Source organism: Myotis daubentonii, chromosome 3, assembly GCF_963259705.1.
Source record: "Myotis daubentonii chromosome 3, mMyoDau2.1, whole genome shotgun sequence".
In the NCBI taxonomy this organism is placed as follows: domain Eukaryota; kingdom Metazoa; phylum Chordata; class Mammalia; order Chiroptera; family Vespertilionidae; genus Myotis; species Myotis daubentonii.
Genome location: NC_081842.1, coordinates 142,911,612 through 142,937,467, shown reverse-complemented (window position 1 = coordinate 142,937,467; position 25,856 = coordinate 142,911,612). Strand labels below are relative to the sequence as shown.

At 38.1% G+C, this 25,856-nt stretch overlaps 1 protein-coding gene and 1 long non-coding RNA gene across 2 annotated transcripts in view; both read left to right on the top strand.

The window, feature by feature from the left end:
• Positions 1-4,071: 4,071 nt before the first annotated feature.
• LOC132230765 (large ribosomal subunit protein eL18-like) lies at positions 4,072-4,727 on the top strand. Its single transcript, XM_059688751.1, has one exon. It carries the CDS (start codon positions 4,250-4,252, stop codon positions 4,658-4,660), a length of 411 nt encoding a protein of 136 aa, XP_059544734.1. The 5' UTR covers positions 4,072-4,249; the 3' UTR covers positions 4,661-4,727.
• Positions 4,728-8,889: 4,162 nt separating this feature from the next.
• The window catches only part of LOC132230768 (uncharacterized), a 36,755-nt gene continuing 19,788 nt past the window's right edge, over positions 8,890-25,856 (top strand). Inside the window, exon 1 of the long non-coding RNA XR_009451930.1 lies at positions 8,890-8,940. This is a non-coding gene — a long non-coding RNA (uncharacterized LOC132230768). The remainder of the gene's footprint in view (positions 8,941-25,856) is intronic.

Below are 25,856 nucleotides of genomic sequence, written 5' to 3'. Positions count from 1 at the left end.
TATTACTTGCTGTGATTGTTATCACTATTCTTTTTCATTTCAATTTTAACCAAATCTGCTTCTTCCATTTTTCAAAATTAATTAGTAATAAAATGATCCAGACAGTCAAACCATCAGAAACCTGGACATTATCCTTGACTGATTGTATTCTCATTTTTTACATCAAATCAATCATTATGTTCTCATGATTATATCTACTAAATACTTTTATACTAGTTTCTTTAAAAGATTTTTAAAAAATTACTTATTGATTTTAGAGAGAGGAGAAAAGGGAGAGGGAGAAACATCGATTTGTTGTTCCACTGATGTATATATTTATTGGTTGCTTCTTTTATGTGCCCTGACTGGGGATCAAACCTTCAACCTTGGCATATTGGGACAATACTCTAACCAACAGAGCTACCTGGCCAGGGCCTAATACTATTTTCTTTATTCCTACTCCCACTGCCTTAGTTCAAGCTTCTATCAATTCCCATCTGGACTATTAAACAAATTCCTAAATTGTTTCTGCCTCTAATCTTATTCCACTTGAAGCTGTTTTTCGCACTGCAGTGACTTGTCTACAACACAAATATGATAAAGTCATTCCCTGGTGAAAACCTTCCACTGGCCCTCTGACAGCTTTATAAAGTACAGTCTCCTTAGAAGGACCAATAAGGCCTGTCAGGATCTGGCCATTGCCTGTCTCTCCTCTTATTAACACTGTGTATCAAGTCTTAATTCTCTTATTTGTTGTATATGGTGCCTCTCTTTCATAGTATTGATTTTCTTTAGGTGTTTGATGGTCCTTGCTTTGTTTCATTTTTCCTTTTTCTTTCTTGTTAATATTTGCTGTGTGGGTCTAGATTAAACAGCTTATTTCCAGGTTCAAAGTAAGACTGATCACCTATCAGTGGGTTCCAGTTTTGATCACAAAAAAGTATTTCTGATGACTGCAGGTGAGAGCTGGATCTAGGTGAAGAGTAGGGCCATTCATACTTTGAGCCCTGAAGATAAAATACTCTGCACAAAAATAAATTAGTAAAGAACACATAGGTGCCTTTTCCACTCAGAACAGGCACTCAGTCCTGGTACAGCAAGATCTGCATCCCTAACCATCTTCTCTCGTGCTAACACTCTTCAAGGCCCAGAGGAAACACTTTCTTCATCTCATGCCCATGACTTAGAAACAAGCAAAAAAAGGCAATCCTGTCCAAATGGCATGAAGGTTTGTAAATTGTGCCCTGTCAATTTCAGAAATAGGTATTTTTTTTAGCAGGGAGGATTTGAGAGGCAGACACATTAAAGAAAGAGAAAATATAAATTAATTATTGTGCCAAATTCTTCCTCTCAATGAATGCAGTAGTTTCTTGCATAATGAAGCATTCTTTTCTAAGAGGGCTGAGCATCTATTTCTTGCTTGCCTTTGTGGATCTGGAGACTCTCTTGAATTAGCTCACTGTTTGAAACAATTGTACATGACAGCTGAATAAAAGTTTGCAATATTAAATAAGGCATGTTAGTCTTAAATTTAGACATAACATATATATGTAGCATGATGCTGATACTATTGGTATCTGGATGGACAATTAAAACTGAATTTATGACTAGTTTTTAGTGTATTTTAAAATTAATAACATTTAAATAAAATTTTAAAAAATTAAATTTACATGTCCTTTTTAAAAATTCAATAGTTATTAACTTTAATTTGTAGGTTTTTATGTTTAATAATTTTAAATATTTTAGAAGAAAATAACACTTTTGAAAACTTATATGAAAAAAAATTTTCACATTTAATTTGCCCATTTTCACTAAAACAATTTAAATTTTGTATGTTTTAAACATAATTATATTTTAAAAAATAACTATAATTAGATTTCATTTTGTATTTTTTTCTTTATTGATTAAGGCATTACATACGTGTCCTTAACCCCCAATAGCCCCCCACCCCTCCCACTCATGCCCTCACTCCCCTGGTGTCTGTGTCCATTGGTTAGGCTTATATGCATGCATACAAGTCCTTTAGTTGATCTCTCCCCCATAACCCCCCCTCCCCTACATTCCCTCTGAGGTTTGATGGTGTGATCAATGCTTTTCTGTCTCTGGACCTGTTTTTGTTCACCAGTTTATGTTGTTTATTATATTCCACAAATGAGTGCAATCATGTGATATTTACCATTCTCTGACTGGTTTATTTCACTTAGCATAATGCTTTCCAGTTCCATCCATGCTGTTGCAAATGGTAAGAATTCCTTCTTTTTTACAACAGCATAGTATTCCATCGTGTCAATGTACCATGTGTTTTTTTTTTTAATATATTTTATTGATTTTTAACAGAGAGGAAGGGAGAGGGATAGAGAGTTAGAAACATCGATGAGAGAGAAACATCAATCAGCTGTCTCCTGCACACACCTCACTGGGGATGTGCCCGCAACCAAGGCACATGCCCTTGACCAGAATCGAACCTGGGACCCTTGAGTTTGCAGGCTGATGCTTTATCTACTGAGCCAAACCAGTCAGAGCTGTACCACTGTTTTGTTTGTTTGTTTGTTTGTTTGTTTAACTAAATCTTTATTGTTCAGATTATTACAGTTGTTCCTCTTTTTTCCCCCCATAGCGCCCCTCCACCCAGTTCCCACCCCACCCTCTGCCCTTACCCCCCTACTGTCCTACTGTCCTCATCCATAGGTGTATGATTTTTGTCCAGCCTCTTCTGCACCCCCCACACCCCCTTCCCCCCTGAGAATTGTCAGTCCACTCCCTTTCTATGCCCCTGATTCTATTATATTCAGTTTATTCTGTTCATCAAATTATTTATTCACTTGATTTTTAGATTCACTTGTTGATAGATATGTATTTGTTGTTCATAATTTGTATCTTTACCTTTTTCTTCTTCTTCCTCTTCTTAAAGGATACCTTTCAGCATTTCATATAATACTAGTTTGGTGGTGATGAACTTCTTTCGCTTTTTCTTATCTGTGAAGCTCTTTTTTTTTTTAATTCTTTATTAGTTAAGGTATTACAAACGTGTCCTTATCCCCCCCCCCATTAACCCCCACCCCACTCATGTTCTCATCCCCCTGTTGTCCATGTCCATTGGTTTGGCTTATATGCATGCATACAAGTCCTTTGGTTGATCTCTTCCCCTTACCCCCTCCCTCCCCTACTTTCCCTCTGGGGAGTGATAGTTTGATCGCTGTTTCTCTGTCTTTGGATCTGTCCCTGTTTATCCGTCTGTGTTGTTCTCTATAATCCACAAATGAGTGAGATGATGTGGTATTTATCTTTCTCTGACTGGCTTATTTCACTTAGCATAATGCTCTCCAGTTCCATCCATGCTGTTGTAAAAGGCAAGAGTTCCTTTTTTTTTTTTTACTGCAGCGTAGTATTCCATTGTGTAGATGTACCACAGTTTTCTAATCCACTCATCTGCTGATGGGCACTTAGGCTGTTTCCAAATCTTAGCTATGGTGAATTGTGCTGCTATGAACATAGGGGTGCACATATCCTTTCTGATTGGTGTTTCCGGTTTCTTGGGATATATTCCTAGTAGTGGGATCATTGGGTCAAATGGGAGTTCCATTTTTAGGTTTTTGAGGAAACTCCATACTGTTCTCCACAGTGGCTGCACCAGTCTGCATTCCCACCAGCAGTGCACAAGGGTTCTTTTTTCTCCACATCCTCTCCAACACTTGTTGTTTGTTGATTTGTTGATGATAGCCATTCTGACAGGTGTGAGATGGTACCTCATTGTTGTTTTGATTTGCATCTCTTGGATGATTAGTGACTTTGAGCATGTTTTCATATGTCTTTCGGCCTTCTGTATGTCCTCTGTCGAAAAGTGTCTATCTAGGTCCCTTGCCCATTTTTTGATTGGGTTGTTTATCTTCCTATTGTTGAGTTTCATGAGTTCCCTGTAAATGTTGGAGATTAAACCCTTATCGGTGATAACATTGGCAACTCTGTTCTCTCATCCAGTGAGCTTTCTTGTTGTTTTGTTGATGGTTTCTTTTGCTGTACAGAAGCTTTTTATTTTAATCTCTAATAAGTACTGTCAATAGAACATAACTTATATGAAAAATTTGGCGGACCTGGTGGAGCAGAAGGCGCCATCATGGGAGTCCACATCCGCCCCAACAAAGACCGAAAGGTTCGGCGCAAGGAGCCCAAGAGCCAGGACATCTACCTAAGGCTGTTGGTCAAGCTATACAGGTTTCTGGCCAGATGAACCAACTCCACCTTCAACCAAGTGGTGCTGAAGAGGTTGTTCATGAGTCGCACCAACCGGCCGCCTCTGTCCCTTTCCCGGATGATCCGCAAGATGAAGCTTCCTGGCCGGGAGGGCAAAACCGCCGTGGTTGTAGGGACTATAACCGATGACGTGAGGATCCAGGAGGTGCCCAAACTGAAGGTGTGTGCCCTTCGTGTGAGCAGCCGCGCCCGGAGCCGCATCCTCAAGGCTGGGGGCAAGATTCTCACCTTCGACCAGCTGGCCCTGGATTCCCCCAAGGGCTGTGGCACTGTCTTGCTTTCTGGTCCTCATAAGGGCCACGAGGTGTACAGGCATTTCGGCAAGGCCCCAGGAACCCCCCACAGCCACACCAAACCCTACGTGCGATCCAAGGGCCGGAAGTTCGAGCTTGCAAGAGGCCGCCGGGCCAGCCGCGGCTACAAAAACTAACCGTAAATCCTATCATGTTATTAAAGAGGTTTTGGATGCAAAAAAAAAAAAAGAAGAAGAAGAAAAATTTGATTATAACAATATAGTTAGTGATTTTGCTAAATTGTCAAGAAAAATAAATGTTATAGAATAAATATATAATCACTTATGAATTACAGAATTTTTTTACTCATTTAAACATTATTGAATAGAATATCCAGACAGGTTATTAGAAGAGTGAGAGAGAGATTGAAATTGAGTGTGCCTTGTAGTTACAGTAGCACCTGACTCTTACATGGGGCTCTTTATGTATCTTCTGAAACACGGTTCTCGCCTTCTCTTTCAAGAGTGGTACTTATAACTTTAGTTTGGAAATTTTTACTCTCCATAGTCTTGGCCAAAGTCTAGAGTTACCTCTGACTCTTCTTTACTTTGTCTCTGACTCAAATATCCATGATAATTCTAACTTTAACTCTAAGGCCTTCCTTGCCATGCTTAAAAAATAGCGTACTCATACGTTTATTCTGTGAGCAAACTGTGGGCTAGCACATGGGGGGGGGGGGGGCGTGGAGGGGAGATCCAACAGACGCCGCTGTTCCAAGTCAGATCATTATGATAATTGTCATAATGATGTGCCTGGCTCTTCTCTATTTTCTTCTTGGGCTTTTTTAAGGAAAATCTGTTCTTACCCTTAAAATATCACTAACGTGACTGTCTCCTATTTTGTGTTTTGGCTACAGTTTCTCCATCTTGTTCCTTTGCTAATCTGATGCTATAAATGTTTGATTTTCCAGGAATTCCTCAACTCTTTTATCTACTATCCACAGCCCTTCTAAATTTATGGTGTCATTATGAATTACTGCTCTTAAAATATCTTTCCTGATAGTCCACTAGGTGTATGCACAGGAAGGGAAATCATTATTTGTGTTTAGCATGTCATCTTAATCCCAATATATCTACTGACATTTTTAATCTCATTGCCTGGCACTTGTGAGCTTTAGCGATACCAGAATGCTTGAGCTCTCTACACACTGCCTTGTGTTTTCTCTTTCTCATGAAAATATTCTTCCCACCTCCATTCACCTGGAAAACGCGTATTTATCCTTCAAAACTTAACCCAAGCATTCTTTTCTCCAAGAAAGAGCTAACCAAATAAATAAATAACATTCTGAGACATCTCAGTTTGGGTTAAGTCCCCCTTCTCTAACATGTGTTTCCAGTCTATCTTTGAGATTTTTCAGATAAAGTATTTGGATAACATACTAAAAAATTATTCATTGTTATCTGAAATTCAAATTTAACCAGGCATCCTGTTTTTGTTTTCTAAATCTGGCCACACTAAATAGCTCCTTACTGGCTATACTGTATCAATTATATCTTCTTATGTGGGCACCCCTCACTTGGGTAAGGGAAGTTGAAGGAAGGGACCATGTCTTTTTTGAGGGGGGAGTTGGGTTAATAGAATGGGAAACATCTTTTTTTAATCTCTGTATCCCTAACAGCTGACAAATTGTCTGACATGCTAGGTTATATTAGTTAGGATCTTTTGGTTGCAAGTAATACAAACAAAACTCAAGCCCAATTAAACAATGGAGAATTTATCATAAGGAGAATTCCAGGGCGAGAATGCAGCTAGCTTCAGAAGCATGTGGAACTCATTGCATTCTTTGTCTCTCATCTCTGCTTCTCTCAACCCCTGGGTTTCCTTTTTCTCTCATTGCCATAGCTTTCTTGGCTCCTCAGTTCATATGAAAAGTGACTGCACAATACTCCTAAATGGTTCATCTTCTCCATTCAAGATAAAGACATGAGTTTCTCCTAAGCCCAATTCAAATTCATGGAAGAGACTGTGTTCAATCAGCCGAGTTTAGGAAATGAGGGTCATGTAATAGCAGAGGATCCACCTGTGACCCTATGGTTTGGTAGTGGAAATGAAGGAGAGGTGGACACTGAAAAGGTTACTGTGTAGATGCTGCATCAGTCAGAGTCTTCAGAAAACAGTCTATAGTGTGTGTGTGTGTGCGTGCATGCGTGTGTGTGCGTGTGTGTGTGTGTGTGTGTGTGTGTGTGTGTGTGTGTGTGTGTGAAGCCCACCCACATGAAGGAGAGCAATGTGCTGGAAGTCCACAGATTTAAATGTTAAATTTATCCAAAAACATACTCACAGAAACATCCAGAACAATGTTTGAGCACATATTTGGACACCATAGCCCAGCTAAGTTGACACATAAAATTAACTATCACAGATACTCAATAACGTTTGCTGAATTGAAGTATTTTTGGTTGTGTACTACATTTGAAAATTATTCTTTCACTCTTAACCTATTTCATCTATCCCCACTCCCCACTTCTGGGAACCACTGATCTGCTTTCTATATGTATGAGTTTTTGTGTTTGTTTTTTAATTCTACATATGAGATCATACAGTATTTGTCTTTCTCTGTCTGACTTATTTCACTTAATATAGTCCTCTGAAAGCCCATCTATGTTTTTGGTAAATGGCAGGATTTCCTTATTTTTATGGCTCAACAATATTCTATTTTATATATGTAACATTTTATTTATCCATTCCTCTGTTGATAGACACTTAGGTTGTTTCCATGGATTGGCTATTGTGAATAATGCTACAGTGAACATGGGAGTGCAGATATTTCTTTGAGATGGTGAATTTTTTTTTCAGATAAGTACCCAGTAGAGGAATTGCTGGACCATATGGTAGTTCTATTTTTAATTTTTTTGAAGAACCTCCATACTGGTTTCCACAGTTTCTGTATCAATTTGCATTCCCACCAGCAGTGCACAAGGGGTCCCCATACTAATTTGTTTTTATTTTATTTAACAGCTCTGTATGGAAGAGTATGAATTAGTAAAGAAAGAAAGCAAACACTTGTCAAAATTCTTGATCTACATTTCATAGAGCAAAGACCAGCTTCCTTCATTTTTAATGATTTTGAATGAGCAGTTTATATATATTTTAAAAGTCATCATAGGATCTGATTCCCACATCCCTCCCATTTGGCATTCCTGTTCAGAGTTTTAAAAAAAAAACAAACACAAAAACTCAGCACATATCATCAATCTCTTACCATTCAAAGCAAAATGAAAGCCAAGTGCTCAGTGCTGCAATATGTTGTCAAAACACCTCTGGGGATTTTTTTTTTTCAACCAGCTTAAACTGCTCTTATTCTACCATCCTAAACACATGCTGTTTTCCTCAGATCTTCAAAAATGTTGACTTCTAGAAGAGGCCCTTTGTCTAGTGGAGGTAGAGTGGAAAAGTAAGGGAAAATAAAGAGTTGTTGAGAGCCAAAACAGAACCGAGAGAAGCGTCCTTGTAATTATATCTGCTATGTACCTAAGTTTGGAAGGTTGCATTTAAGCCACTTTATTGTTGATAATTGAAGCAACAGGAAGTTTATTATCATACTTAACTCTGGGTTGAGGCTGTCCATGTAATATTCATCTGGTATCCTGCAAGCAGCCCTGAGTGTGTCAACTTTAAATGGTAGATACCAAAATAGGAAGAAGCCAAAGAAGCCTTTTCTATTATCATGTCATCTCCTTGCCCTGGTAAGAAAATATTACTCATCTTAAAACAAGAGAAGTTTTCTTAAATGATACAGAATTTCATTACAAGGTTAGTACTATCTATTTCAGTTATGCTAAATAATCACCAAAAGAAACATAAGAGGGGGAAAATGGTAATTTCACCATGAAGAGAATACCTTTGTAATTTTAAGAAACTAAGTAATTAAGGGATGAATAGGTCCTAAAGATTTTAAGAGTTGAGTAGCTACTTCCAGAAAATATTTAATGGAATATTGTTTTGCTGTCTCTGCTCTTTCATTAGTTGCATGCCGTGATAGCCAGAACTGGAATAGAAGTCCCAAGCTGCCAAATACTAACCCTGGGTGGTAGGAGGGACTTGGGCTAGTGCAGTGAAGGTGTCAGTACTGGGCAGGTGCATCCAAGTCAAGTTCATCCTGGCTGTGCTTGCCTGACAAACAGTGGAGCCCAGAGAAGAAAGAAATAAGAGAAAGCAAAGAAGATATGAAGTAAGCTGTGTAATTTGCAGGTGTGATAGAGAGAGGCAAGAAGGACTAAATCCGCACGAATGCCTCAGAAAGGTCTTTCTTACTCCAATTTTATTTCCGTAGTATTTTCATGAAATGACTATGAAAGGGACAGGGCACACAGCACAGAATCAGTGGAGGTTTCTACTCCTCATCTCTTTCTGCTCTTATACGCTTGAACCCTGTTGATACACACAAACAAGTCTTCCTGAGGCCTTTGAGGAGAAGGTAAGTGAACACAACTAGACAAGAAGCCTAGAGGAAAAGTATTTTTTTTTCTTTGTTAATTCTCACCCAAGGATATTTTTTTCCATTGACTTTTAGACAGAGTGGAAGGGAGGGGGAGAGACAGAGAGAGAACCATCAATGTGAAAGAAACACATAGATTGGTTGCCTCCCGCATGCTCCCTGACAGTCAGATTGAGCTTGCAACTGAAGTACCAAGGTATGTGCCCTTAACCCTTCAGTCTGCAGGTTGACACTCCAACCACTGAGCCAAACCAGCTGGGGTGAGGAAAAGCATTTTTTACCCAATGGCAGTTCCTGGCACTCATTCTGCACATGTCTGCACTGTATAATATGTAAAGTACTCGGTAGTCCTGCTGCAGTAAAACTCTCAAGTTTTTGTTCTCCTTGCTTTTTTTAAAATTTCTTTTTCCTGTTTACTTTTTCCCCCCTTTATTTGGCTATCATCAACAAATAAACAAATGACAAGTGCTGGCGAGGATGCAGAGAAAAAGGAACCCTGGTGCACTGCTGGTGGGAATGCAGACTGGTGCAGCCCTGTGGAGAACAGTATGGAGTTTCCTCAAAAACCTAAAAATGGAACTCCCATTTGACCCAGTGATCCCACTTCTAGGAATATATCCCAAGAAGCCAGAAACGCCAATCAGAAAGGTCTCCTTGCTTTTCTTCTAAGTATTTGCTTCTGATTTAATTCTTGGATTCTTTTAAAAGAATAATGAATTGCAAAGCTTTGCCTTTCTCTTAATTCTACTCAATTCTCTATTTTTTTATCTCGCTATCAGAAGCCTTTACTGCAATGCACAGCAAGAAAAAAGATAAACTCAATCTATGGTATGTTAGTCTTCTATTAGCAGCACGCTGGGCAATAAAATATCACATTTGAAAAACTCTAATGGGCAGTTGGTTGTCAAAGAACCTGTCAATCCCTTACCTATATCTTTGTGGCATTTTGGGACCCAACCTTAAGAAAAAATATTTTAATTGTGTACTAGTTTTACATACAGAAAGATATGTAGCATGAATGTAAATTTTTATGCTTAATGATAAAATGAGTACCTGTGAACCCACCACCTAACTTAAGAATGAGGCAATAATATTTTTGTGTCAAACAATGTTCAACTTATCACTATTTTTTCACAGATCATGCTTTTGTTGTATCTCAAAAGTCATCACTCAATTCAGGTTGACCTAGTTGTTCTTTTATGTTACCTTCTAGCTAGAACAAGTATGTCAAACTCAAAGGCTAACACGGGCCAAATAGACAAAGTTTAAGTTTATGTGGGCCACAAAAAAACAAAAGCTTCAATTTTCATAAAAACAAAGGTTTATTTTGATAGAGACGTGCTGAATACAAAGGACTGAAATAAATGAGTAATCATTAATATAAAATATTAGAACATTTTAATAAAAATTAATATTTTTTCTTGAACATTAACTTACGAGACACTGAATAACTGCACAAATTAATAAGTGTAACGCAAATAAACCTATTTTTCTTGTTCTCCGAAAGCGGATTTCCTGTTGTGCACGCCAAACAAGTCAGTCTAAGAGTAATGGCATGGCAATCGGCTGCTAAAATATTCGCTGCTAGTATTAGTGGAGAGAAATGGTGCGCCTACACGTAAGGCGCGTAAGGGAAATGAATGCAACATGATTATAGTAATCAGTCATTAGTGAACATTGTAGTTCGTTATTAGTAATTATGTATAACAGGACCTTGTAAAAATTAAGCTATGAAATTTTTATTAAAATATTTCTTATATACCATTATATTGGCTGGGCTGCAAAAATATTCATTGTGGGCCATATTGCAGCCCACGAGTACGATATGCGTGTTCTAGAAGTTTTATGGGTTTGTGTTTTACAGTTAGGCCTATGATTCCTTTTGAATTAATGTTTGTGAAAAACGGAAATCTGTGTTCTAGATTTATTTTTATTTTGCATGTGGGTATCCAGTTCTAGCACCATGAAGAGAATACCTTTGTAATTTTATTTTATTTTTTAAAATACATTTTTATTGATATCAGAGAGGAAGGAAGAGGGAGAGAGAGAGAGAAACATCCATGATGAGAGAGAATCATGGATCGGCTGCCTCCTGCAAGTCCCCCACTGGGGATCCAGCCCACAACCCGGGCATGTGCCCTTGACCGGAATCAAACCTGGGACCTTTCAGTTCTCAGGCCGATGCTCTATCCACTGAGACAAATCGGCTAGGGCAATACCTTTGTAATTTTAATTTAAGAAGCTAAATAAAGGATGGAAAGGTCCTAAAGAAGATTTTAAGAGTTGAGTGGCTACTTCCAGAAAATATTTAATGGAATATTGTTTTACTGTCTCTGCGCTTTAATTAATTGCTGAAAAGACTATTTTAGCACCATTTGTTAAAAAGACTATTCTTCATTGAATTGCCTTTGCTCCTTTCTCAAAGATGAGTTGACTATATTTTTGTGGATCTATTCCTGGACTCTCTATTGTGTTTCTCAGAATATTTGTCTATTCTTTCACCAATGCCATACTGACTTGGTTACTATAGGAAGTCTTCCTGTTGGGTAGTGTCAGTCTTTCAACTTCATTCTTCAGTATTGTGTTGGCTTCCGTGGGGATTTTCCCTTTCCATATACACTTTAGAATTAGTTTGTTGATATCCACAAAATAGCTTGCTTAGATTTTAACTGGGATTAAGTTGAATCTATAGATCAAATTGGGAAGAACTGACATCTTAACAATATTAATTTCTTTTTATCTATGAACGTGAAATAACTTTCTTTTTTATACAAACCTTTGATTTATTTCATCAGGGCTGTGTAGTTTTTCTCATGTAGTCCTATATATACACATTATTTTTTTAGAGGCCTGGTGCATGAAAATTCATGCACGGGGGAGGGGTGGGGGGAGGGGGCGGTCCCTCAGCTTGGCCTGCCCCCTCTCACAGTCCAGGAGCCCTCAGGGGATGTTCTACTGACGGCTTAGGCATTCTGGCCTCCCTCTGAGGGAGGCAACCAGGCTGATCAGGAGAAGGCACTGCCCCCATCACCCTGCTGCTGCTGCTACTACCAGCCCTCTCAGCCATTGCGGCTGCTGGCCTTCCTTGGCCCTCACAGCCGCTGCGGGTTTGTCTGGAAGGACGTCTGGAAGATGTTTGGTCTATTGGTCTAATTAGCATATTACCCTTTCATTAGAATAGATGGTTTGGGTATTTTTTTTTAAATATATTTTATTGATTTTTTACAGAGAGGAAGAGAGAGGGATAGAAAGTTAGAAACATTGATGAGAAAGAAACGTCAATTCAGCTGCCTCCTACACACTCCCTACTGGCAATGTATCCGCAACCAAGGTATATGCCCTTGACTGGAATCGAATCTGGGACCCTTCGGTCCGCAGGCCAACGCTCTATCCACTGAGCCAAACCGGTTAGGGCGATTGTTTGGTTTATACCTCAGTATTTTCTTTTCTTGGTGATGATGTAAATGCTGGTGTGTTTTTCATTTTAAATTTTTTATTTCTAGTATAAAGGAATATAATTAATGCTTATATATGGACTATGTATCTTGCAATACCACTACAATCACTTACTCATTCTAGGGGGCTTTTTGTAGATTCTTTGGAATTTTTACATAAACAATCATGTCATCATCAAAGGAGAGTTTTATTTCTTCCTTGGCAATCAGTACACCTTTTATTTACTTTTCTTGTCTTCTTGTGTTGCCCAGTATGTTGTTAAATGGGAGTGGTGAGTGGGATATCCTTGTCTTGTTTTGGTGTTTTAGTGGGGAAGCATCTAGTTTCTCACCATTAAATATTACGTTAGCTGTAGGGTTTTTGTAGGAAGTTCTTTATCAAGTTGGGGAAGTATTGCTCCATTTCTTTTGTTGTTGTTTTGTTAATCCTCACTCAAGGATATTTTTTCCATTGATTTTTAGAGAGAATGGAAGGAAGGAATGGGAGGGAGGGAGGAGGAGGAAAGGAGAGAGAGATAGATAGGTAGGTAGAAAAAGAGAGAAAGAGAGAGAAAGAAAGAAAAAAAGATCAACATGAGAGAGACACATTGATCGGTTGCCTCCCACATTCGCCCAGACAAGGGGCTAGACATGGAATCTGCAACCCAGGTGCATGCCCTTGACCGGGAATTGAACCCTCGACCCCTTGATCCACGGGCAGACATTCTAACTACTCAGCAACACTGGCCAGGGCAGTCTTGCTCCATTTTTTGTTTTTTTCATGAAGAGGTGTTAGATTTTTTTAAATGTTCTTTCAGCATTTACTGATATGATCTTTCTTTTTTTTTCATGGTATAATTTTGTTTTGTTTTTCTTTGTTTTTATTGTTTACAGTATTACATATGTCTTTTTTTCCCCTACTGATTTCCGCCCCCATCCACTCCCGCCCCCGAGGACAAGCCCCCACCGCCCCAGTGTCTGTGTCCATTGGTTATGCTAATGTGCATGCATAAAAGTCCTTTGGTTGATCTCTACCCTCCTCTCCCCTCCCCTGCCCCTTGTCTCTGGATCTATTTTTGTTCATCCCACATATGAGTGAGATCATGTGATATTTATCTTTCGCTGACTGGCTTATTTTGCTTAGCATAATGCTCTCCAGTTCCATCCATGCTATTGCAAATGGTAAAAGTTCCTTTTTTTATATAACAGCGTAGTATTCCATTGTGTAGATGTACCACTCATCTGCTGATGGGCACTTAGGCTGTTTCCAAATCTTAGCTATTGTAAATTGTGCTGCTATGAACATAGAGGTGCATATATCCTTTCTGATTGGTTTTTCTGGTTTCTTGGGACATATTGCTAGAAGTGGGATCACTGGGTCAAATGGAAGTTCCATTTTTAGTTTTTTGAGGAAACTCCATACTGTTCTCCACAGTGGCTGCACCAGTCTGCATTCCCACCAACAGTGCACAAGGGTTTCTTTTTCTCCACATCCTCGCCAGCACTTGTCATTTGTTGATTTGTTGATGATAGCCATTCTGACAGGTGTGAGATGGTACCTCATGTTGTTTTGATTTGCATCTTTTGGATGATTAGTGATTTTGAGCATGTTTTCATATGTCTCTCGGCCTTCTCCATGTCCTCTTTCAAAAAGTGTCTGGTTAGGTCCTTTGCCCATTTTTTGATTGGATTGTTTATCTTCCTTTTGTTAAGTTGTATGAGTTCTCTCTAAATTTTGGAGACTAAGCCCTTATCTGAAATAGCATTGGCAAATATGTCAATATTTGGCAAAAAAATATGTCAATAGCATTGGCAAAAAAGCCCTATGCAGTGGGCTTTCTTGTTGTTTTGTTGATGGTTTCTTTTGCTGTGCAGAAACTTTTTATTTTGATGTAGTCCCATTTGTTTATTTTCTCCTTAGTTTCCATTGCCCTAGGAGCTGTATCAGTAAAGATATAAGCTACTACATATGTCTGATATTTTGCTGCCTATGGAGTCTTCTAAGGTTTTTATGGTTTCCCATCTTACGTTCAAGTCCTATAGCCATTTTTGAGTTTATTTTTGTGTATGGTATAAGTTCGTGATCTACTTTCATTGTTTTACATGTATCTGACCAAATTTCCCAGCACCATTTTTGAAGAGACTGCCATGACTCCATTTTATGCTCTTACCTTCTTTGCCAAATATTAATTGAGCATAATGGCTTGGGTCTATTTCTGGGTTCTCTATTCCATTCCATTGGTCTATATGTCTGTTCTTGTGCCAGTACCAGGCAGTTTTGAGAACCGTGGCTTTGTAATACAGCTTGATATCTGGTATTGTGATCCCTCCAACTTTGTTCTTCTTTCTTAAGATTGCTGTGGCTATTCGGGGTCTTTTTTAATTTCAGGTGAATTTTTGGAGAGTTTGTTCTAGGTCTGTGAAATATGCCATTGGTATTTTAATGGGGATTGCCTTGAATCTATAGATTGCTTTGGGTAGTATGGACATTTTAATGATGTTTATTCTACCAATCCATGAACATGGTATGTTTTTCCATTTGTTTATGTCTTCTTCTATCTCTTTTTTCAATGTCCTGTAGTTTTCAGAGTACAGGTCTTTTACCTCCTTAGTTAAGTTTATTCCTAGATATCTTAATTTTTTTGGTTGCAATGGTAAACAGGATTTTTTTTTTTTAGTTTCTCTTTCTGTGAGTTCATTATTGGTGTGTAAAAAGCCATAGATTTCTGGGTATTAATTTTGTATCCTGCTACATTGCCAAATTCATTTATTAAGTCCAGCAGTTTTTTGATAAAGTCTTTGGGGTTTTCTCTGTACGGTATCATGTCATCTGTGAATAATTACAGTTTTATTTCTTCTTTTCCAATTTGGATGCCTTTTACTGCTTCTTCTTGTCTGATTGCTATGGCTATTACTATATCTAACAGGAGTGGTGAAAGTGGGCGTCCCTGTCTTGTTCCTATTTTTAGGGAAAATGAATTTAGTTTTTGTCCACTGAGTATGATGTTAGCTGTAGGCTTGTCATATAAGGCTTTTATTATGTTGAGGTATAATCCCTCTATTCCCACTTTGCTGAGAGTTTTCATCAAGAAAGGGTGTTGTATTTTGTCAAATGCTTTTTCTGCATCAATTGGTATGATTATGTGATTTTTATCTCTCAGTTTGTTTATGTGATGTATCACGTTTATTAATTTGCGGATATTGTACCATCCTTGCATCCCCGGAATAAATCCCACTTGGTCATGGTGTATGATCTTTCTAATGTAATGCTGGATCCTATTTGCTAGGATTTTATTGAGGATTTTAGCATATATGTTCATCAAGGATATTGGCCTGTAGTTCTCTTTCTTTGTGGTGTCTTTATCTGGTTTTGGGATTAGGGTAATGCTGGCTTCATAGAAAGAGCTTGGAAGTGTGCCTTCCTCTTGAATATTTTGGAATAGTCTGAGGAGGAGAGGTTTTAGTTCTTCTTTGAATGCTTGGTAGAACTCCCTTGTAAAGCCGTCCGAACCAGGGCTTTTGTTTGCTGGAAGATTTTTTGATTACTGCTTCATTTCCTTTGGTAGTTAATGGCTTATTCAGGTTTTTTTATTCTTCCTGATTGAGTTTTGGGAGCTTGTATTTTTCTAAGAATATGTCCATTTCACCTAGGTTGTCCAGTCCAATTTGTTGGAATAGAGTTGTTCATAGTATTTTTTCATAATACTTTTTTTTTTTAGGGCAAGACATAAATTCTTTTTTATTTTTATTTGTTAAAATTTCTTTTATTGCATAAAGTATTACAAAGAGTATTATATATGTCTCCTTTTTTTCCCCTTCTTGACATTCCCCCAGCCTCCCCTATCCCCAGTGTCTTATGTCCTTTGGTTATGCTTATATGCATGCATACAAGTCCTTCAGTTGATCTCTCATAATCCTTTGTATTTCTGTGGGGTCAGTTGTTACTTCACCTCTTTCATTTCTGATTTTGTTTATTTGGGTCCTCTCTCTTTGCTTCTTGGTGAGCCTGGCTAGAGGTTCATCAATCTTGTTTGTCCTTTCAAAAAACAGCTATTGGTTTTATTGATCTTTTGTATTTTTTTTTGTCTCTGTGTTGTTTATTTTCTCTCTGATCTTTATTATTTCCTTCCTTCCTTCTGCTTATGCTGGGCTTTTCTTGTTGCTCTCTTTCTAATTCTTTGAGTTGGAGGGTTAGGTAATTTATTACCATTTTTTTCTTGTTTTTTTGAGGTAGGCCTGTAGAACTATGAACTTCCCTCTCAAGACTGCTTTCACTGTGTCCCATAGGTTTTGGAATGTTGTGTTTTCATTGTCATTTGTTACCAGTTTGCTTTTTATTTCTTCTTTTATCTCTTTGGTAACCCAATCATTATTTAATAGCATGCTCTTTAACCTCCAAGTGTTTGATTTTTTTTATTGTTTTTACTGTAGTTGATTTCTAATTTCATGCCATTGTGGTCTGAGAAGATGCTTGATATGATTTCTATCTTCTTGAATTTGAAGAGACTTTGCCTGTGTCTCAATATGTGGTCTATCTTTGAAAATGACCCATGTGCACTTGAGAAGAATGTATATTCTGTAGCTTTGGGGTGAAATGTTCTGAAGATGTCAATTAAGTCCATTTGATCTAGTGAGTCATTTAGGATTGATGTTTCTTTGCTGGTTTTTTGTTTAGGATTTTTCCAGTGGTGTCAATGGGGTATTAAAGTCCCCTACTATGACTGTGTTGTTGTCGATCTCTCCCTTGGTATCTTCCAGAAGTTTTTTTTTTTTTATGTATTTGGGTGCTCCTATATTGGGTGCATATATGTTTTCCAGAGTTATATCCTCTTGTTGAATTGCTTCCTTTAGTATTATGAAGTGGCTTTCCTTATCTCTTGTTATGGCCTTCACTTTGAGGTCTAATTTGTCAGATATAATTATTGCTACCCCAACTTTTTTTTAATTTCCATTCACCAGAAAATATTTTTCCATCCCTTCACTGTCAGTCTGTGTGAGTCCTTTGTTCTGAGGTGGGTCTTTTGTATACAGCAGATATATGGGTCATGTTTTCTCATCCATTCAGCTACCCTATGTCTTTTGATTGGAGCATTTAATTCATTTACATTTAAGGTTATTATTGATAGGTACCTGTTTGTCGTCATTTTTATTCTTTATGCCTGTGTTCCTTCTTCCCTTCCTGTTTCTTCTTTTTACAGCAGTCCCTTTAGCATTTCTTGCATTGCCGGTTTGGTAGTAATAAACTCCCTTGCCCTAACCAGTTTGGCTCAGTGGAAAGAGCGTCGGCCTGTGGACTGAAGGGTCCCTGGTTCGATTCCGGTCAAGGGCATGTACCTTGGTTGCGGGCACATCCCTAGTAGGGGGTGTGCAGGAGGCAGCCGATCGATGTTTCTCTCTCATCGATGTTTCTAACTCTCTATCCCTCTTCCTTCCTTTCTGTAAAAAATCAATAAAATATATTTAAAAAAAATAAAAGTAAATGTAAATAAACTCCCTTAGTCCTTTTTTGTCTGTGAAGCTCCAGATTTCACCTTCAATTTTTAATGATAGCCTTGCTGGGTATAGTATTCTTGGATTCAGTCCCTTGCTTTGCATCACTTTGTGTATTTCATTCTATTCCCTTCATTCCTGATGTGTTTCTGTTGAGAAATCAGTTGATAGTCTAATGGGAAATCCCTTGTAGGTAACTTTCTGTCTCTCTCTCGCAGCCTTTAAGATTCTTACTTTGTCATTGGTGTGAGCCAATTTAATTATGATGTGTCTTTGTGTCAGTTGATATGATTTTTCTCCTTTAACTTGTTGATGTTATGGATAACATTAATTGATTGTCAAATGTTGAACTAGGCTTGAGTACTAGAATAAATCCCACTTGGTTGTGGTATAGAATTCTTCCTATACTTTAGTGGATTTGATTTGCTAATATTGTGTTGAGGGTTTTTGCATCTATGTTCTTGAGGGATATTGGTCTCTAGTTTTCCAGTTATGTAAATCTTTGTCTGGTTTTGGTATTAGAGTAATGCTGGCCTCATAGCATGAGTTGGGAAGCATTCCCTCTGCTTCCATTTTCTGGCAAAGATTGTAGACAATTAGTGTAATTTATTTATTAAATGTTTGATATAATTCACTAGTGAAACCATCTGTGCCTGTTGCTTTCTGTTTTGGAAGGTTACCAATTATTGACTCAATATCTGTAATGCATATAGGCCTATTCAGATAATCTTTTTTTTCCTCGTGTGAGTTTTTGGTGTCTTGAGGAATTGGTGCATTTCATCTAGGTTATCAAATTTGTAAGCATTTAATTTTCACCATATTCCTTTAGTATCCCTTTTTCTTATTTAACTTGGCTAGAAGTTTATCAATTTTATTGTTCTTTTAAAGGATCCAGCTTTTGTTTTTGTTCATTCCTCTGAGTTCCTTTTCCAATTTCTTGATTTCTGCTCTAATTGTTATTGCTTTTCTTCTGCTTACTTTGCATTTAATTTGCTCTTCTTTTTGTAGTTTTGTAAGATGGAAACTTAGATTACTTATTATAGATCTTTCTTCCTTTCTGATATATGCATACAGTGCTATAAGTTTCCCTCTAAGTTCTGATTTTGCTGCATCCACACATTTTGGTAAGTTGTATTTTCATTTTAATTAATTAATGATTTAATTAATTTTTATCCTCACCTGAGGATATGGTTTTCTCTTACTGATTTTTTAAAGAGGGAGTGATAAAGGAAGGGAGGGAGGGAGGGAAGGAGGGAGGGAGGGAGGGAGGGGGAGGGAGAGAGAGAGAGAGAGAGAGAGAGAGAGAGAGAGAGAGAGAGAGAAGAGAGAAAGAAACAGAGAAACATCGACTTGAGAAAATTGATCGTTGCCTCCCATATGGGCCCCAACTGAGGATGGAACCTGCAACCTAGATATGTATGCTGATCAGGAATCAAACCTGAAAGCTTTTTGTATATAGGACGACACTCTAACCAACTGAGCCACCCGACCAGGGAAGTCATTTTAATTTATTTTAAAATATTTTTAAATTCATCTTGAGATTTATTTTGACTCATATGTTTAGAAGTGTGTTGTTTACTCTCAACCTTTTTTGAGGGTTTCCAGCTCTCTTTCTCTTACGATTTGTAGTTTAATTCCATTGTGATCTGAGAGCATACTTCCTATAATTTTTATTCTCTCAAATTAAGGTACATTTTGTGGCTCAGAAAGTGGTCTATCTTGGTGAATGTTCCATGTGAGCCTGCTGTTGTTAGATGAAATTTTCTATATATGTCAGTTAGATTTAACTTATTGGTGGCACTGCTGAGTTCAGCTATTTCCTTACTGATTTTTTTATGGCAAATCTATTACTGTTAAAGTATTGAAGTCTCCAACTATAATAGTGGGTTTGTCTATATCTCCTTGCAGTTCTATCAGTTATGGCCTGATGTATTTTGACATTCTGCTATTGGGCATATACACTGCAATTATGGATTGTCCTACTTCTTGGAGTGTTGACCCCTTTATCATTTGTAATGCTCCTCTTTATCCCTGATAACTTTCCTGGCTCTGAAGTCTGCTCTATCTGAAATCCACGTAGTTACTCTCACTTTGTGTTGATTAGTGTTGGCATGGTATATCTTTCTCCATCCCTTTACTTTTAATCTATTTGTCTTTATATTTAAAGTGGGTTTCTTAAATGACTATTGACACTTAAATTGGTTATTGGTAATAGTTGGATCAATATCTTCCATATTTGTTACTGTTGTCTATTTGTTGCCCTTGTTCTTATTGTTCTCTCTCTCTTCTGGCTTTAACTGGGCATTTTTCTCCATTATTTTCTCCTCTCATACTTTTTTAAAAAAGTTTAAAAATGTAAAATACAGTTTAGATTTGATATTACTTTGAATTAGTTTCAAGTGTACAACATTGTTAAATAATCATATACTTTATAAAGTATTCCCCTGATACTTCCACTACCCGCCTGGCATCAGACAGAGTTATTACAATATTATTGACTATATTTCCTATGCTATACTTTACATCCCCATGGCTATTGTGTAGATGGGTAATTACCCATCTGTACCTCTCAATCCCTTCACTTTTTAAAATATTGTTTAAAGTATTACAGATGGTAGTACATATGTCTTCTTTTTTTCTCCCCATTGACATTCCCCCAGCCTCCCCTACCCCCCGGCACATGCAAAGCCCCCCCCCCCCATGTCTTGTGTCCATTGGTTATGCTTATATATATGCGTACAAGTCCTTCGGTTGATCTCTTACATCCCCCCCCCAACACTCCTCAGCCTTCCCACTGTAATTTGACAGTCTGTTCAATACTTCTCTGCCTCTGTATCTTTTTGTTCATCAGGTTATAATGTTCTTTATTATCCATAAATGAGTGAGATCATGTGGTGTATTTCTTTCACTTCCTAGCTTATTTCACTTAGCATAATGCTCTCCAGTTCCATCTATGCTGCTGCACATGGTAAGAATTCCTTCTTTTTTATAGCAGCATAGTATTCTGTTGTGTAGATGTACCACAGTTTTCTAATCCATTCATCTGTTGATGGGCATTTAGGCTGTTTCCAAATCTTGGCTATTGTAAATTGTGCTGCTATGAACATAGGGGTGCATATATCCTTTCTGATTGGTGTTTCTGTTTTCTTGGGATATATTCCTAGAAGTGGTATTACTGGGTCAAATGGCAGTTCCATTTTTAAATTTTTGAGGAAACGCCATACTGTTTTCCACAGTGACTGCATTCCAGTTTGCATTCCCACCAGCAGTGAAGGAGGGTTCCTTTTTCTCCACTTCCTCTCCAACACTTGTCGTTTGTTGATTTGTTGATGATAGCCATTCTGACAGGTGTGAGATAGTACCTTATTGTAGTTTTGATTTGCATCTCTCAGATGATTAGTGACTTTGAGCATGTCTTAATGTGTCTCTTGGCATTCTTAGTGTCCTCTTTCGAAAAGAGTCTATTTAGGTCCTTTGCCCATTTTTTGATTGGATTGTTTATTTTCCTTTTGTTGACTTGTATGAGTTCCCTGTAAATGTTGGAGATTAAACCCTTAACAGAGATAACATTGGCAAATATATTCTCACATGCAGTGGGCTTTCTTGTTGTTTTGTTGATGGTTTCTTTGGCTGTGCAGAAGCTTTTTATTTTGATGTAGTCCCATTTGTTTATTTTCTCCTTGGTCTCTCTTGCCCTAGGATCTGTGTCTATAAAGATAGTGCTACAGCCAAACCGTTTTGGCTCAGTGGATAGAGCATCGGCCTACAGACTGAAGGGTCCCGGGTTCTATTCCGGTCAAGGGCATGTACCTTGGTTGCAGGCACGTCCCCAGTGGGGGGCGTGCAGGAGGCAGCTGATCGATCTCTCTCATTGATGTTTCTAGCTCTCTATCCCTCTCCCTTCTTCTCTGTAAAAAATCAATAAAATACATTAAAAAAAAAAAAAGATAGTGCTAGGACATATGTCTGCAATTTTGCTGCCTATGGAGTCTTGTAAGAATTTTATGGTTTCCCATCTTACATTCAAGTCCTTTAGCCATTTTGAGTTTGTTTTTATGTATGGTGTAAGTTGGTGATCTAGTTTCATTTTTTTTTTTTTTGCATGTGTCCGACCAAATTCCCAGCACCATTTATTTAAGAGGCTGTTTTGACTCCATTGTATGCTCTTGCTTCCTTTGTCTAATATTAATTGAGTATAATAGCCTGGCTCAATTTCTGGATCCTCTATTCTGTTCCATTGGTCTATATGTCTGTTCTTGTGCCAGTACCAGGCACTTTTGAGAACCGTGGCTTGGTAATACAGCTTGATGTCTGGTATTGTGATCCCTCCAACTTTGTTCTTCTTTCTTAAGAATGCTATGGCTATTCGGGGTCTTTTTTTATTCCAGATAAATTTTTGGAGAGTTTGTTCTAGATCTTTGAAATATGCCATTGGTATTTTAATAGATATTGCATTGAATCTATAGATTGCTTTGGGTAGTATGGACATTTTAATGATGTTGATTCTACCAATCCACGAACATGGCATGTTCTTCCATTTGTTTATGTCTTCCTCTATCTCTTTTTTCAATGTCCTGAAATTTTCTGAATACAGGTCTTTTACCTCTTTGGTTAAGTTTTTTCCTAGGTATCTTAATTTTTTGGTGCAGTGGTAAATGGGGTTGTTTTTTTCATTTATCTTTCTGTGAGTTCATTATTGGTGTATAAAAAGGCTATAGATTTCTGGGTGTTAATTTTGTATCCTACTACATTGCCAAATTCATTTACTAGGTCTAGTAGTTTTTTGAGGGAGTCTTTGGGGTTTTCTATGTATAATATCATGTCGTCTGTAAATACGGACAGTTTTACTTCTTCTTTCCCAATTTGGATGCCTTTTATTTCTTCTTCTTGTCTAATCGCAATGGCTAATACTTCTAGTACTATGTCAAACAGGAGTGGTGAAAGTGGGCATCCTTGTCTTGTTCCTGTTCTTAGCGGAAATGGATTTAGTTTTTGTCCATTGAGTATGATGTTGGCTGTGGGTTTGTCATATATGGCTTTTATTATGTTGAGGTATGATCCCTCTATTCCCACTTTGCTGAGAGTTTTTATCAAGAAGAGTGTTGGACTCATTCATGGATAATAGAGACCATTATAAACTTTTGAACAATAATAGATACAGAGGCAGAGCAGCCTCAAACAGATTGTCAAACTGCAGCGGGAAGGCCGGGGAGGGGTGGGGGGCAGGAGGGAGGGGGGTAAGAGATCAACCAAAGGACTTGTATGCATGCATATAAGCATAACCAATGGACATAAGACACTGGGGGGTAGGGGAGGCCAGGGGATTGTCAAGGGCGGGGGAAAAAAAGGGACACATATGTAATACCCTTTGTAATACTGTGTAAGCAATAAAAAAAAAGAAGAAGAAAAAATAAAAAAAGAGTGTTGGATTTTCCCTTCACCTTTTTCACCCATTCTCCCCAAACCCTTTCTTCTTGCAACCATCTCTATATCTGTGAGTCTATTTCTTATTCTGCTTTATTAAAAAATTTGGTGGTTGCCATAGAGTTTACAGTACACATTACAACTAATCTAAGTCCATTTTTAAATAACACTATTTTGCTTCACATGTAATACAGGTATTTTATAATACATTATCCAAATTCCTCCCTCCATCCTTTATAACATTGCTGTCATTCATTTCACTTATCCATAAGCTATAATCATTTAATATACTGTTGCCATTATTATTTTGTACAAACTGTTATATTAGCTCAATTATGAATAAGAAAAATAATATATTTTATTTTGCCTTCATTTATTCCTTCTTTAATGTTCTTTTTTCATGTAGATCTGAGTTTCTGACCTATATCATTTTCCTTCTCTCTGAAGAACTTTTTAAAATATTTCTTGCAAGGCAGATCTGCTGGCAACAAGACCCTCAATGTTTATTTGCCTGAGAAAGTTGTTATTTCACTATCACTTTTGAAGGGTAATTTCTCTGCATATAGAAATCTAATTTGGTGGGTTTTTTTTTTCTTTTAACGCTAAATATTTCATAGCACTCTTGTCTTGCTTGCATGATTTCAAAGGAGAAATTCAGTATAATACTTACCTTTGCTCCTCTAAAGTGTCTCACCTCCCAGCTTCTTTTGAAGTTTCTTCTTTGTCTTTGATTTTCTGCAATTTGAATATATATATATATATATATGTATATATATATATATATATAGCCAGTGGCCGTAACGCAGTAACATCGTAACGACCAATGACCAGACAGGGAACCACAGGGAACCGGGTGGGTGGTGGCGGTGGCCAGAGCGAAGCAGCCCGGGTCCTGAGTGGGTGCCTGGCGGCAGCTGGAACAAAACAACCTGGGCCCCAGGTGCCTGGCGGAGTTCGGAGAGAAGCAGCCCGGGTCCCAGGTGCCTGGTGGCAGCAGCCAGAGCAAAGCAGCCCCAGTTCCGGGTGCCTGGCAGTGGTGGCCAGAGTGAAGCAGCCGGGTTCCAGGTGTCCAGTGGCTGGAACAAAACAGCCCCAGTCCGGGTGCCAGAAGGAAGCCCATGCTAGCCGCCAGATGAAGGAAGTTCTACTCTTGCACGAATCTTCATGCATCAGGCCTCTAGTGATATGATAATATGCCTAGGTGTAGATATATTTTTTTAATCCTCACCCAATGATTTTAGAGAAAGGGGAAAAGAGGCAAGGAAGAAGAGAGAGAGAGAGAGAGAGAGAGAGAGAGAGAGAGAGAGAGAGAGACAAGGAAGAAGAGAGAGAGAGAGAGAGAGAGAGAGAGAGAGAGAGAGAGAGAAGAGGGAAGAGGGAAGAGGGAAGAGGGAAGAGAGAAGAGAGAAGAGAGAAGAGAGAAGAGAGAAGAGAGAAGAGGGAAGAGAGAAACATTGATGGTTGCCTCCAGGATGAGCACCAAATGGGGATTGAACCCACAACCTAGGTATGTGCCCTGACCAGGAATCAATCCCACAACCTTTCTGTGTATTGGGATGACGCTCTAAAACAACAGAACCACACCGGCCAGGTCCCTAGGTGTAGCTGTTTCTATATTTATCCTTTTTGGTGTCCTGTGAGCTTCCTGGACCTGTTTGCCATTACTTTTGGAAAATTCTCAACCATTATTACTTAAAAATATATGTTTTTAGTTTCATACTTTCTTTTCCTTCTGGTATTCACATTAAGCTCATGTTAAACCTTTTGTAATTTCCCTACTGTTCTAGGATACTCTGTTCCTTTTCTCTCTCTCTCTCTCTCTCTCTCTCTCTCTCTCTCTCTCTCTCTCTCTGATTATTTTTCAGTTTGGGAAGTTTCTATTTATATATCTTCAAGCTCACTGATTCTTCCCTCATCCATGTCAAATCTACTGGTGCATCCATTAAAGGCATCCTTCAATTCTGTTTCTATGTTTTTAATTTCTAGCATTTCCTTTCAATCCTTTCTGAGAGTTTCATCTTTCTGCTTACATTGCCCATCTGTTTTTGCATGAAATCCCCTTTATCCATAAGAGCCCTTAGCAGCTAATCACAGCTGAGATTCCCAGTCTCATCATTCTCAAACCCCTAAATTTGGTTCTGATGCTTGCTTTGTCTCTTCAAACTTTGCTTTTGTATTTTATCATGCTTGCAATTTGTTTTTTAGAAGAAGTCAAACATTATGCATGAGGTAAAAAAGAAATGAGGTAGACAGGCATTTAGTGTGAAGTTTTAGGTTTATCTGGCTAGGAGTTCATTTGTGTGTACCGACTCCTAGCAGTGTAGCTGTGGTATCCTTGGCTAAAATTTCTTATCGTGTGGCCCTGGCTGGTGTGCCTCAGTTGGTTGAGTGTCATCCCATACACCAGAAGGTGGTGGGTATGACACCCATGTTTCAGGCTTGATCCCTGGCAAATGTTTCTCTCTCTCACATTGATCTTTTTCTCTCTCCCTCTCCCTTCCTCTCTCTCCAAAAAAATCAATAAAACTTATTTTTAAAATTTTCCTA